The sequence below is a fragment of the Rhipicephalus microplus genome, unplaced genomic scaffold (genome assembly GCF_043290135.1).
Source record: "Rhipicephalus microplus isolate Deutch F79 unplaced genomic scaffold, USDA_Rmic scaffold_14, whole genome shotgun sequence".
Taxonomy (NCBI): Eukaryota; Metazoa; Arthropoda; class Arachnida; order Ixodida; family Ixodidae; genus Rhipicephalus; species Rhipicephalus microplus.
Window position 1 is genome coordinate 34,058,233 of NW_027464587.1, and position 13,255 is coordinate 34,071,487.

Below are 13,255 nucleotides of genomic sequence, written 5' to 3' on the forward strand. Positions count from 1 at the left end.
CAGTTTGTGTTGAAATGCACTTGCTTTGCTACCGGGAGTGCCTGTGCACTACGGCAGTCGATTCGTGGTTGTCGTACCCCTTGCTGTTTCCGTAACCGATGCTGATGAGACGGAGGGTGTTCTTGACGTGCGTTAGGCTGATGTGCTGGGCATGCAGAATTACGAAGACACGATACCTGTTGTCGTGGTCGCCCAGAAGGTGGCTGGTCTGAGACGAGTTGTTCAAGTACGGACTCCCCATGAACGGGCTGGCGCTGACGACGTCGATGCACACGGCATTGACGAGCATCGACGTACATGTTCAGCGGCTCCGCATCTTCCAAGTTCCTGCCGCCAGCAACCGCATAGTCAGGCTGATGGCACTTTTTTCCTGAGATCGAGACACCTTGTTCCCATACAGATAGATCGTGGTGCTTGTTTAAGGCTCGTGAAGACACTTTATCGCTCCTGATGGCACCAAAACGCGACATCGAAGATATGTCTGTGTGCATTGCAGAAGGATTGTGGCTCAAAACGAACAGTGTGCTAGACAGGCGCTGGATGCTGTCATACGACAAGGGTCCCTGTACCATCCAGCCAAACATTGTCTCTATCGCTGTTAGCGTTTCAGTTACGCGGTCGATTTTGCCAGTGGTGACCTTCCAATAGGCGTCGAATCCTATGATGACACTGATCTCATCCGGTTGCCACGTACTCGGTTGAAAGTGGTCAACTACGTTGTACTCCCGTTCGAGAAGTAGGTGCGAAATGTTGGAGTTGAGTGGCGGGCTTGTGACAGAGCAAATTTCAGGAATCATCAACGCTTCTAAGGTAACCGTTGAATCGTCGAACTGGCTTTGAAGCCGCACGTTGACACGCTCGGTGCAGAGTCGCATTCGTGACTTGGATTCTACAAAAGTGACAAGAGAGAGAGCTCTTCTTTTCCCATGACAGAGCACTGAAGCATCCTCGCCAGGTCTGCACGAATGTAGGTGCGCTGACTGCCGCTGTACAGCAGTGCCCGCACGAGGAGTCGGTTGTCTCGAGACTGCCCAAATTTGACCTGTCTGCAGCAATACGTGAGTGGACTCAACGTGGCTCTGGGTGGTCGTGACCGTTCGCGTGGTTAATGGGGGTGATGGAGAGAAGGCTGGTGATCCTGGGTTGGGGTGTGGATCTTTGGCTGGGCGTGATAGCTCACAGAGAATGGTCAGGTGGCGTCACTGGCAGGTACCACACCTAAGATTGAATGACTTCCTGCACATTCTAGCGATGTGGTTTCGTGTTCTACAGCGGAAGCAACAATTGGTGTTCTATAGCCTTGCCCGTTTCTCTTCAGCCAGTAGGGTGGCATTGCAAGCAGCGACCATGTGATTCTTGCTGTGGCAGAGTGGACAAGCCAGTCTAACAGGCAAGGTAGACCTTGTTAAGGCGGACGCTGACGGTATGATTTCTGTGCTGTACGTTTCTTCGAATATGCGGGTTCTGGTTTCGTCTTGCGCCACACGACGAGACAGTGACCGGCCCTCCTCCCGGATTTCCACTTGGATGCGGAGAAACGTTAGTAAATCTTCGGCTAGCCGAGTTCGATCTTCAGGCGTTTCCGTGGTGCTGGAGTCACTGTTCCATTCTTTGGACTTCTGTCTGTACATAATAGCGAGATCCTCCGGCAGATGTCGCATTAGGACACGGTTTTAGACCCCAGTGTACTGGTCCGGCGCAACTCCTAGGCCTTCCAAGGCACTAACGTGGAACTGCACACTATCATGCAGCAGACGAAACCTTCGAACGTCTGACAGCTTTTCACAGGGCTTAGTGCAAGGAGATTGTCAACATGCTCGTTCACAAGCAAATCTTGGCGTCCAAAACGACCGTGAGGGTCTTGATTGCAAGGTCGTAATATTGCTTCGCTAAACGAATACCTTCGAGAGCTCGCTTCGCGCTCCCAGTCAAGTAGGTAAGGAGATACTTAAATTTTTCGACACGTGGCAGCTCGGTATTCTTATGGATGGTAGCGTCGAAATGGTCCCAAAAAGACTGCCATCCACGGAGACTACCATCGAAAGTTGGTATCTGTAGCTTCGGTAATTGAACTGAATGCTGACTGTGCTCTCTCACCTGGCTTGCTGCGTCGGCGGAGTTCAGAGATGCGAGGTAACTAGGCCAGGGCTCAGTTGCTTTAGCCTGCGTTCTGGCCGTCCTCTCACGTTCTTGAAGCCAGAACTTGGCACACGACACCGCGTAGAAAATTTTATCGTTGTATTCTTGTGCCATTCGTACTTCGTGGTCGAGGATTTCTTCATCTGTGTTCACAAGGATGATGTCATCGAGCTTCGACAGTGCTGCTTCTTTAGAGAGAGAGAAAGAGAGAGAGAAAAATTTATTTGCGCATAACGCAGAGCATTCTAAATGGTCGGGCCCCTATTCCAGGGTTCCGCTGGCTCTAGCCATCATCTCTCCCCCTTGGACCAGCCAGCGCTGATCAACAATGGCCGAGCTGGACAGCAGCGCCTCCCATTGTTCCTCTGTGTTGTTCATGTTGTGGTGTTCTTCATTGTGATGCGTACACTCCCGCGTGATGTGAAACAGAGTTGGTGTGGCCACACACCACGGACATATATCTTTGTATGCTGTGGGGTAGAATACATGCAGCCTGTGTAAGTTCGTGTATGTGTTTGTTTGGATTCTGCGTAATGCCACCGATTCCATTGCTGTGAGTTTCTTATGCGGTGCTGGATAGACTTTTCTATTGTTCCTGTAATACTGAAGTATTGTACGAAAGTTAGGGTGTAGGGGCGTTGGATCCTCTATTGCAGTGTGCAAGGATGCTCGGTAATTTGTGAAGCCTCGAGCCGCCTCATCCGCAAACTGGTTCCCGGTGACGCCCTCATGCCCTGGCGCCCAGATAATGGTTTGGGTGTATTAAATCGGGAAGTCTTTACGAGCTTTGGTTAGAATTTGGAAGGCCTTCATACATATTCTACATTTTTCGTAATTTCTACATGCAGCCTTCGAATTTGTGATTATTGTCATTGGGGCTTTTCGCTCACTGCCCTCCCTGCTTCTTCATCCTTCAGAAAATTCATATGGCCGGTAATCTGGGAGGCATCAGGATCTGGTTGCTGCAGCAGGTCTGATAACAGTGCTAGGGCTCGGGTGACACCAGCTCTAATCGGGTCGCGCTTCTTCCGAAGATCGTTAGCGGTCGCCATGGTCGTGACATTCAGGGAAATCTTTGAAGGGGCGGATCCCGGGTTTCGTGCACCAAATGTAACAAAATAACCGGTTCGCCGACGTTAGACGGAGACGACCCATTTATTCAGCATGGAGCCCAAGTTGTCGCTTCCTAGCGCGTGCCTATATCCCCTTCGTCCTCTTCGATAGTCTGGCCCGCTCCAAGAGAATATTCTGCAACATACTCCCGGGGGCCCAAGATGACTCGCACACTTCGATCAAGTCTGGACCACTCCAGGTCGTTCTGATCCGGATTATTATTCAACAGGCGGAGTGCTTTGTTGAGAGCGAGGAAATCGGTTGTAGTGATGTGTTTAAACTTGTTGGCAGGTTGAGTTTAAATTGTTTTTCTGCTTGTAAGTGTTCTTTTTGTTGTTGTTGTTGTTGTTGATTTGCAAGAACGTTGTTGAGGTGGGACGAGAGCCATGCGGTCTGCATCCTGGGGTGAGCAAAGCTTAGAGCACGTGAATTGTAGGCCAGGCCCGAAGCGAGTGAGTACGGAAGCCTCGTAGATGGTCCGATTTTCTGTAAATAGTTTCTTTTATCTCTTTTGGGCTTAGGGAGCCAGGCGTCGTTGCTGTCTGGCATTGCGGCACGACGCAGGGGCGTCGCAACACCATCCGGTACGGTGGACGCCGATCGCTTGGTAAGCTGCTGTGTGCAGCGAGTGATAAGGCCACCTTACAGAGTGGATGTATCCTTGCGGCTGCCTCTTCTCCACCTAGGCTGGGTGCTGGGTGGATGCCGGTTGTTGTCAAGCGACTCATTAGGCCTAAGGCTCTGCGCAGCCGGCTGTCGCACGTGGCATAACTAGGTGGATCGTGGCGTCGAGATGTAGCACTCTGCTTCCCTCACTTTTCATCTTGCGATGCATGAATTACAAAAAGTGACCTTTGTTTTATTTTTGAGCTGGGCGTCTCGGCCGCCGTCCAAGTATTAGCTAGCAGTATTGACCATCGTAGCATGTGGGCGAAAAGCTCGAAGCTCCCTGCTCCATTGTTTCTGTCGAGGGTTTTGAAATGTACACAGCGGGAAGGATGGAATCAAGGGCTGGCTGTCTTCTCCCCATTGTCAGCACCGCTGGCCAGGAATGCGATCGTAAAGTCGGGCGATGGACATGCCTGGGACCTGCACAACTGCCTGCAGTCCGGCGCCCTCGTGAGTGCTGGTCGCAATTGGAAGACGTGTTGGCACGAGGGGCGGATCATTGCGTCGACGGCAACGTTGCTGTTGCAGGACTGATACTGAACTGAAGTCGTCGAGCCGGACAGTGCAGCAGTGTCTACCGGCGGCGGTGTTGTGGTGCACGGACATTATTAAGGGACTTGTGTTGTCGTTTTTTTTTTGTTAGAGCTTGTGTAGCGAATTTCTTTTCTTTTCCGAATATGGTTTGATTAAGGTTGGGACAATGTGGGGGTCCCGACACTACCCTGTAATGTTGTTTGCACCGCATGGCATATGTAACTCGCACAGAAGCCATATTTTGGGGTCACTGCTACCATCATCATCATGGTTGTTAGAGCGGTAGCGCCGGCAGTGACCCCTGGTGGCAGGCAAGTCTTGGTGGCAGCGCGCAGAAAATAAGCTGGTCTCTTCAGCTGGTGGCATTTGGCGCGAACAGTTGTCTTTCGCGGTAGGTCTGCCGTGGACGGCACTGCAGGTTGCCTGCGGTAGGCCCACGTGGTGAGTGAAGCGTTGACATCGCCGCCTTTTGTGTGCTCTTGTGTTATGTTGTTTGAGTGTATGGTAATATTGATTAAGGATGTCCTAGCGTGTTGATCACGATTGATGTTACACTAATTCGGCTGACGACGTAGCTCTAAATTAGTTAAATATGTTCTTTGGTTTGTTCCGACGGTGTCTACTGTATCCATCCTCTCTAAAAGCCATTCTCTCTCGCCATTCCAAGATCCCACAAATTTCAGCTGCGGGACACGTTGAGGTAGATAGTAGTGGTTGCTGGCAAGACGTACAGATGGTCAAGACCGATGGAAGATTGTGTTCAGCATACATAGTCGACGACAATGTCTCCGCATTTGGTTGGCAAACAGCGGGCGAGAGGTTGTCTGTGCCAGACTCCGAGGCGTGCGGCAAGGTAGCCGTCGTGGGATCTAGTGGGGCTGTGATGTCACGTGCCGTCGATGTCGCAGAAGACGTGCAGGTGACAGGCACGTGCCACGTACCTGCGTACGTGGGCTCAGAGGGAATGCAACTCTCGGAGGAGAGTTCAGTCATAGTGGGGGTGTCTTCTACCTCGTCATCGTGGTCAGGTGCAGGATTGGATGTTCCTGCGACCGGATCAGAGGTAGTAGTCTAAGCCGGGGTAGTGAGGTCGCGATCAATGGAGGGCTGCGTACGGGTTGGTGCCGTGCGCTGCGACACAGAGGAAAGCCTGAAATCGCGGGCCCCCTGAAGTCGGCGGTACGTGAGGCTGTAGCAGGCGAGCACTGCAGCGCAGAGATCGTCATATGGCTATGGGTTTGTGGTTGATGCGACAGTAAGATGGCGAAACTCAACCGGCAGCATGTCAAGCAAGATGCCGTGCACGAGCAGCTGTACGTGAGGCCATTCACAGTGAGAATGGCATCAAGCTGCATGAGCCATGCCTGGGGTAATGTCGGGTAGAACGGCGGCACTCGCGGGCAGAGTGGTGGAAGCCTGGCAGTCGGTGGCTTGTCGAATGGATGGCGTCCTTTGGGTCACCAGTGTAGCGAGAGTAGAGAGACATGAGAACACATCAAAAGCGACCAACAAGGCCGTGCCAGTCTCGCCACTTTATTCCAGGGTTGAACCAGAGCAGCAGCGGCTGCCAGTGTTCGACACGCCCGGTGCATGACCTCGTTCTCTCCTCGCGCAGTTCGAGCTAGGCATGAGCTGCGGGAGAGGCGCGGTGCAGCAGCTAAGAAAATGATGATGGCGCTACACATATAAATACATGCTTGCGCACTGTGAATGGGTTAAAATACGCGTGAATGATTTTACCCTTCTAAGAAAGTATTGTTTTGTTACACTGCCAAAATGGGTGTAAAGAAAAGCAGCGGTAAAAAGGGAAAAGAGCTTGAATGTGATGAATACATTATAAAAAGCATAGATACCAGGTGAATTTGCAATCTTCAGGAATAAATTTGAAACTTACGAAAGAAAGACATCAAGAAACTGGGGGCATGATAAAATATATCTCTATTTACGCACTTTTGTAATTGATATTATTGCTTGGGTACAATATAGGATAGCAAACCGACCTCCCTGCCTTTCCTTTTTCTCTCTATATGTGCAGGCTATCAGAAAACTATTTTCCTCATAAATGGGTATGTGCGAGAGCGATTTGGTAAATCCTGTTACACACATTTTTCACTAAAAAAGAAAAAGGCAACAGTTAGACAAAAAAATGGCTGCAGAAACAGCCACGAGACGATGTATGTATGAGAGAATACTAGGGCAGCAAGATGGCAAGTTGGGCTAGTAAGATAACGTTCATAATTGAAAATTTGTGAGAGCAAGCGCTGTCCTTGTCAGCCTCTTCTGTCCGTTCGTTTTTCAGTGTGCTTCAGCAAAATTTTCAATTAAGAATACTAGGGAATAGAAAAGGCAATGGCAGCTGTTGAAGACCCCTAAGTGATGAAAGGCCAATGCCAACAATCATGTACCCATGTCGTGTCTGTGACTGCTTCTGGTTTAACTTCTCTGCACTGAGAATCAACAAAGAAATAACCTTGCTAAAGCCTAGCAACAAACTAGAAACAGCTTTCAGAACCACTTACGGTTCATTGTTTCAAGGCTTTCGCAGCTTAGTGCATGCTTGCTTCACTGTACTGCCACTACAAGTGGCACAACCATTGATTCGTAGCACAAAGCCACAGGCAAATCCATACCAACAAAAAGAATGTTGCAAACTTCGGCATTCACTCGCGGCTGTCCCAAGACCCATTGTGCTAGCTCTTAGTTGGAAGAAAATTTCGTCCTGGACTGGGTATCGAACCCATAAGCAGTACCTTATCAGTGCATTACCACTCGAGTTAACGAGGATCCTAGCAATAGGTAGTGTGAGGGCAAATTGGTCAACAGCCTGAAGCACATAAATACAGAGAATCGCACGACCAAGATGAATTTTTTCTGAACAAGAAACTTTTCATTCTGATAGATCCAAGTATCTTTTCGATAAAAACAAGTGGGCATCTCTTTCATAACCTTCTTTCAGGATATTATAAAAAACACACTAAGCACCGGAGCCCTGATTTGTAGTATAGTGCAAACAAAACTGAGCAGGTATTTTAATTAAACCAGACAATGACAACTGTGACCTGACAGTGGGTTCAAGAGTATAGCTTGCTGGGCAAATTAAGCGTTAAGAAAGGAACAGATTGAGAGGCAGTGGGCCCTAATAAAACCATTTCACTTAATTGAACACCGTCGCTTCAGGAACTTTCAGACAATGTTACTCCGGATGACCTGCTGTCCGACACAAGACCAAGCAAAAAAGTCAATGAAAAGCCCTTCTCTAGACCTCTCACCGCAAGTGGCTAATCCCAAGATAAGCACTCCTTTGAACTGTGCAGTTGGTCCAAGAAAGTAGCTGCAGAGAAGGGAACCAATTGTGATCGGGTAAAGAGATGGGTGAGCTTGACAATGATGGATACTTGGAAAACCAGTGTGTACCAAATCGAGACTTAATTTGTGGAGACACGACACAGTTTTTCCAAGTATGCAGCAAGCAGATTTTAAGGCATCTGAGTCACCTCTTTGGACCAGGAGCCCTTCACAAGTTCGGGGTTGACCACTTTGTGCCAGCGCTGCTGGCACTGCACATCACTGCGGTCCGGGAAGCAGCGCGCCACAGCCACCCAGTCGTGCGTGCCCAGTTCCTGAACGGTGCGCTTGAGCAGCTCGTCCTCCTCCTTCTCCCAGCGGCCACGATTGAGCGGCTTTTGGCCGCCACTGCCTCTGCGAGGTGCAGCCGTAGTGGTGGTAGTGCGCTGCTGGCCGTGGCACGAAAACGACGACGAACTGCTGCTGCTGCCGCTGCTGCTGCTACTGTCGTCGTCCTCGTCATCCGAACTGCACGGCTCCTCCTTCACCCTGCACAGAACATGGGTGTTAAAAAAAACAGCATGGCGAGAGGGTCACCGTAGAGCTGCAAGTTAGGCTCGCATAACAGAAACAGTCCAATCTACTGAGCTGATATACAATAAAACCTCAGTGACTAGATCATGGCTTGTATGAATTTCAGGGTAATATGAATTTTTCTGTTGTCCCGCCAAAGCACATTGGCCTGCAACGAAATGGAAACAAACCAATTTTCACCCTCAACATTTCATATGAGCAGGTGCAACCCACACTGACGTAAAAGAGCAGCAGAACCCAGGAACGGGCGTGTGCACTGCGCCTGTTAGAATAGGCCATAATAGCCTCCGATATTGATTGATTGATTTGTGGGGTTTAACGTCCCAAAACCACCATATGATTATGAGAGACGCCGTAGTGGAGGGCTCCGGAAATTTTGACCACCTGGGGTTCTTTTAACGTGCACCCAAATCTGAGCACACGGGCCTACAACATTTCCGCCTCCATCGGAAATGCAGCCGCCGCAGCCGGGATGCCTCCGATATTGAGCACGCAAATCTTGGAGCCACTAATGCACTTGTGTGTGCCTTTTAAATGCTTGCTTTTTTCCAACATGTTGATGCATGCTGCTCCCCCCAAGATATTGAGGTGCTTTTCAGTAGAAATCAAAGACCCTTTGTTATTATGCGTCTCAAGACAAGCTTATAGGTGCTGTCAAGTCCTGCGTCGAAAAGTACAGAGAATAATTTCCAAAATCACTCAAGAGTGGTGATCCTCCCCATTTACGATTTGAAACAATTTTTGGAGCAGGAAAAAGTCTGTTTTGGAGCAGATTTGGAGCAGGAGCAACTGTGTTTCGGAGCAGACAAAACAGAATTTAGGATCACTTATTGCTAAACATGTCTAAATTTTCTGTGAATATTCTTACTAGTGTTCAAACTGGAAATGCTGCTGCAATGTAAACAAGGAGACAAGGCAGACATCCAGAGAGCAGCCATTAATCAGGTTCTTAGCACCAAAGTGTCACATTTTGGTTTCACTGCACTGTACGAGATGTGCAAAAGTGAAGCGTTAGTGACAAGAACGGTTACATGTGTTCATGACAAGGTAAGCATGGCACATACTGCTACTGTGATATGATAGGTCTTATAAGCTAAAACAGAATTTAGGATCACTTATTGCTAAACATGTCTAAATTTTCTGTGAATATTCTTACTAGTGTTCAAACTGGAAATGCTGCTGCAATGTAAACAAGGAGACAAGGCAGACATCCAGAGAGCAGCCATTAATCAGGTTCTTAGCACCAAAGTGTCACATTTTGGTTTCACTGCACTGTACGAGATGTGCAAAAGTGAAGCGTTAGTGACAAGAACGGTTACATGTGTTCATGACAAGGTAAGCATGGCACATACTGCTACTGTGATATGATAGGTCTTATAAGCTCATTGCAAAAAATAAAACCTAATCAGAAAACCAGCAGTCTAACAATCAAACAATGCATATGAAGAAAACTCAATCATTACATGTGGGAATGTACTGTTTGCAATTTGGTTTCGTAGACAGTGCAATAAATAATAGCCACCCTACTCAATAATTGTTAGAGGTGTGAGCACCCAGAACCACTTTCCTTTCAATTTAGTTAATTTTAGGGTCAGCACTTCCAGTTTTTCCCAGGTTCAGATAAAAAAGTATTCGAAAAACGAAACTCGCATGGTTTGAACAGCTAGTACAAGGGGTGAGGTCAGTGATCAACCTAAATACGAAGGGGGGGGGGGGTGCATTTATTCAAGGCCACCATGAAGGAGACGAGTCCGTTTGACAAAATGTTGGCTTTTGCGACTCACCTGTTCACGAATTTTTCACATAAATATGCATTCAAGGTGTGATGGGTGGGTATTGGCCCGGTGCTACTTACATGGTTCGGGATTAACTACGGAGTTCCGCGAACAGGCAAGGTGACAAATGGCGACCGACTGGTTAGGTAGAAGGAGTGCTACCATTTTTCTTTTTTTGGAAGGAGGGTGAAGAAGGTAGTCATTCAAAACATAAAGTGCTGAGCCTGCTCGCTAGCATAGTTCTCAACAAGGGTGAGGGAATCACTTGGGAATATTTACAAGCCGAGAAGACTTGTTTTACCCAACGTTGCTATGGTTTTACCTTTCACTGCACTAGCCTATACAGCCAGTATCGACGTCATCATGTCACCCAATCCCCTTCACTCCGAAGCACCGAGGCGCGCGAGATGATCCCCCCCCCACACACACACACCGCTGGTCTTTTAGACCGGCCGTCAAATACCCCGCCCGTCTTTCAAAAGACGCGATGGAGAAGGGGGTCCCTCTAGCACCACCAACTGCGACCTTTCATTTTACGAGCGCGGTCGTTCGCCCGCGTTATCTCGCCAGCGCGATGAGTGTTCCTGTAGCGGCCGTACTCTCTTAAGCCAGCGTTTTGTTGATTTGCGCGAGACCGAGTCCTAAAGAGCGGGCTGCCAGCCTCCCTTCGTATAGCATTGCAATTTGTTTCTATCGCATTAATCGCTTCACCCGTGCGGTGAAACTCACTTTTTTTTTTCGACTTACGACAACACGGATTGTTCTAATTGACAGCGTCAAGGAGGCGCGAGAGCACTTGTTCTTTATTTAGGTTGAATTCGCGTCTCAATTACCTTGTGCACTGGTTTGGATTCGTCGGTTTGGAAATCAAGACGGTCGACGAGCCCTTGCACATTCGCGAGCTATACTTCGATATTTAGGCTTAACTTTGCGATAACCATAGCGAAGAACGTTGCGCAGCCTGATTAAAGGTAGTCTACTTTTTTTTTGCGAAATGTAAAACAAATGTTCCACGGCCACATTTTATTTTGCGGGAATATAAAGTTTCTAGCACGCAGTGCTGATACCTGTTGCGCATTGGCCACGGTAACTACTACATCACGGTACCCGGAGTGACTTTTCTACGCGTTATCCACAGTTTCATAACAGAGGCGCAGACAATTTGGTTAGCAGTGTCATTATGGAAAAAGCTTCAATTGTGTTCGTTGCGACCAAAAATAGCTTTGGGCCATAAACGGTTCGACGCCGTGTACAAAGGCGGACTAGCGAACTTTTGGCGCAGTTGGCGCAAGCTGTACTCGAGTGTGCGCAGCAAGGCGCAGAGATATGGAATTATAGGAAAACAGCGCAATCGGCGCAGTTGGATCACCACTGCTCGTAGGGATGTAATAGTAAACCAGTAAGGTGGCATTTATTTTGTTGCGGGGAGTGTCATCATTATCGCATTCCACCATTTCGTTTTCCACTTTGCAGGGTTTCAAAGACAACAACGAAAAAAACTACCTGTGCTTGCGCATGTGTACTGAGGATAGTTCAGACACCTTTTTCAATTTCTCACTTGATTCTGTCACAGTTGGCAGCAAAATTTGTCCCTGTCATTTTTATATAGGACACCAGGGCCGAAAAGGTTAAGGGTTCTTTCTGTGATATTACAAAATAACACCGCGCTCCAGTAGTCAAGAAACACATGTTATATGAATTCAGGTTTCTTATAAACTAGACAATCAGTACCGCATTGTAGCTATACTCATCTTTCCTCTAGCCACGTTTCAACAGGCAAAGTATTGCAGTGGTCGAAGCAACATTTTGATTTTTGGAGCAGAAAAAAATGGTGCTCTGAAGCAGAAGAACTGCTAGCCTGGAGTAGCTATTGATGTTTTAGGGGCAAATCGCAAAATATTCCAAACGACTCCTGGAGTTTAATAGATCATTTAAGCCTCTTATAAGCACTAATACTCATTGTTATGCATATTGCACATATAATAATCACTGCGAATTGCAAGAAACATAATTAGGCAGATAAACGGTGTTCGAACACCGAGTATTATTTTAATATTTTAAGAAAGTAGCCAGCATCGGAATCAAATAAGCTAAATGAACTAACATTTAAAAAGATTTTCCTTATCACAAAAACGAGGTCATATCTGTTGAAAGTTCTAAATGTAATCGACCACGTATCAAAGTCGTTACAACAGCGGCTAGTATGACTAAGAATTCTGGCACGCATTTCCCCAGAATAGTCCGCTTGTAAGGTACAAATATACAATTATAGCGAACATATATAGAAAATACTAGTATGTGTACCCCTGCCAATATGCTAGTACAAAGCTACTCGAAAAGCTGTACACTGGATAACAGTATACAGCTTATTTTTGTTTTAATTTGGCCTCGCTGTACGGACACATGGTTGAACTTAATCATTTTTAATTTCTCCAGAGCCATGTCGGATCAGGTTCTGAGGAGTTACTAGGGAGTTTTAGCTTGTACGTACACTTCTTTACGTTACCGTGTTACCGGATAGAATCTACGCATGCGCGGGTCTTTACGGGACGTAAACCTTTACGTTTCCCGCCGGATCGGGTTTAAAAGCTAACGTTTCCCGCCATATAGGCTTTACGTTTCCAGCCTTATTTCGCAAATCCACCTTCATTCGTAGAAACTCGTGGTATCCGCATTGCAGGGACTCGAACCAACGAGTTGCAATAAGTAGAAGTAGCTGAAGCGCGAGCGCCAATGGCCATTATATTGTTTCAGCCGGATTACCAAAGCTAGAATGGTCAACGCCGTAAACGTGCGAATTCCCCCACAAGCTGGATAGGTGGCGCCATCTAGAAGGGTAATAGTGAACCAGGTAATCACAAAATTGTTATTGCAGAAACATCGTGCATTGTACGTCTGATGCAAAAAACGCGCAGCGACGTTGCTACAAATTATTTGATTTACCTTTATAGTCATTTTTACCTCAAAAACATTACGCGTTCATGACTGTGGTTGCACGAAGTGTCCCAAGATGTCGACAGCATCGTTGCAGTAGCCTTGTATTTCTCACTTTTTTTTTGCGCATACGAGGATACTGTACGCAATAAAAGAACGTCCCGTGATTTCGCCACAGTGGTGATTTAATCATACGCAAGTTAAATGCAGTT

General features: G+C 47.6%; 1 protein-coding gene across 6 annotated transcripts in view; it reads right to left on the reverse strand.

The window, feature by feature from the left end:
• The window catches only part of LOC119181417 (myb-related protein B), a 239,557-nt gene that overhangs the window by 199,505 nt on the left and 26,797 nt on the right, over positions 1–13,255 (reverse strand). For all 6 annotated transcript variants that reach the window (XM_075882958.1, XM_075882957.1, XM_075882954.1 and 3 more), the window contains exon 2: positions 7,950–8,289. In XM_075882958.1, coding sequence (XP_075739073.1) covers positions 7,950–8,289 — 340 coding nt within the window. The remainder of the gene's footprint in view (positions 1–7,949; positions 8,290–13,255) is intronic.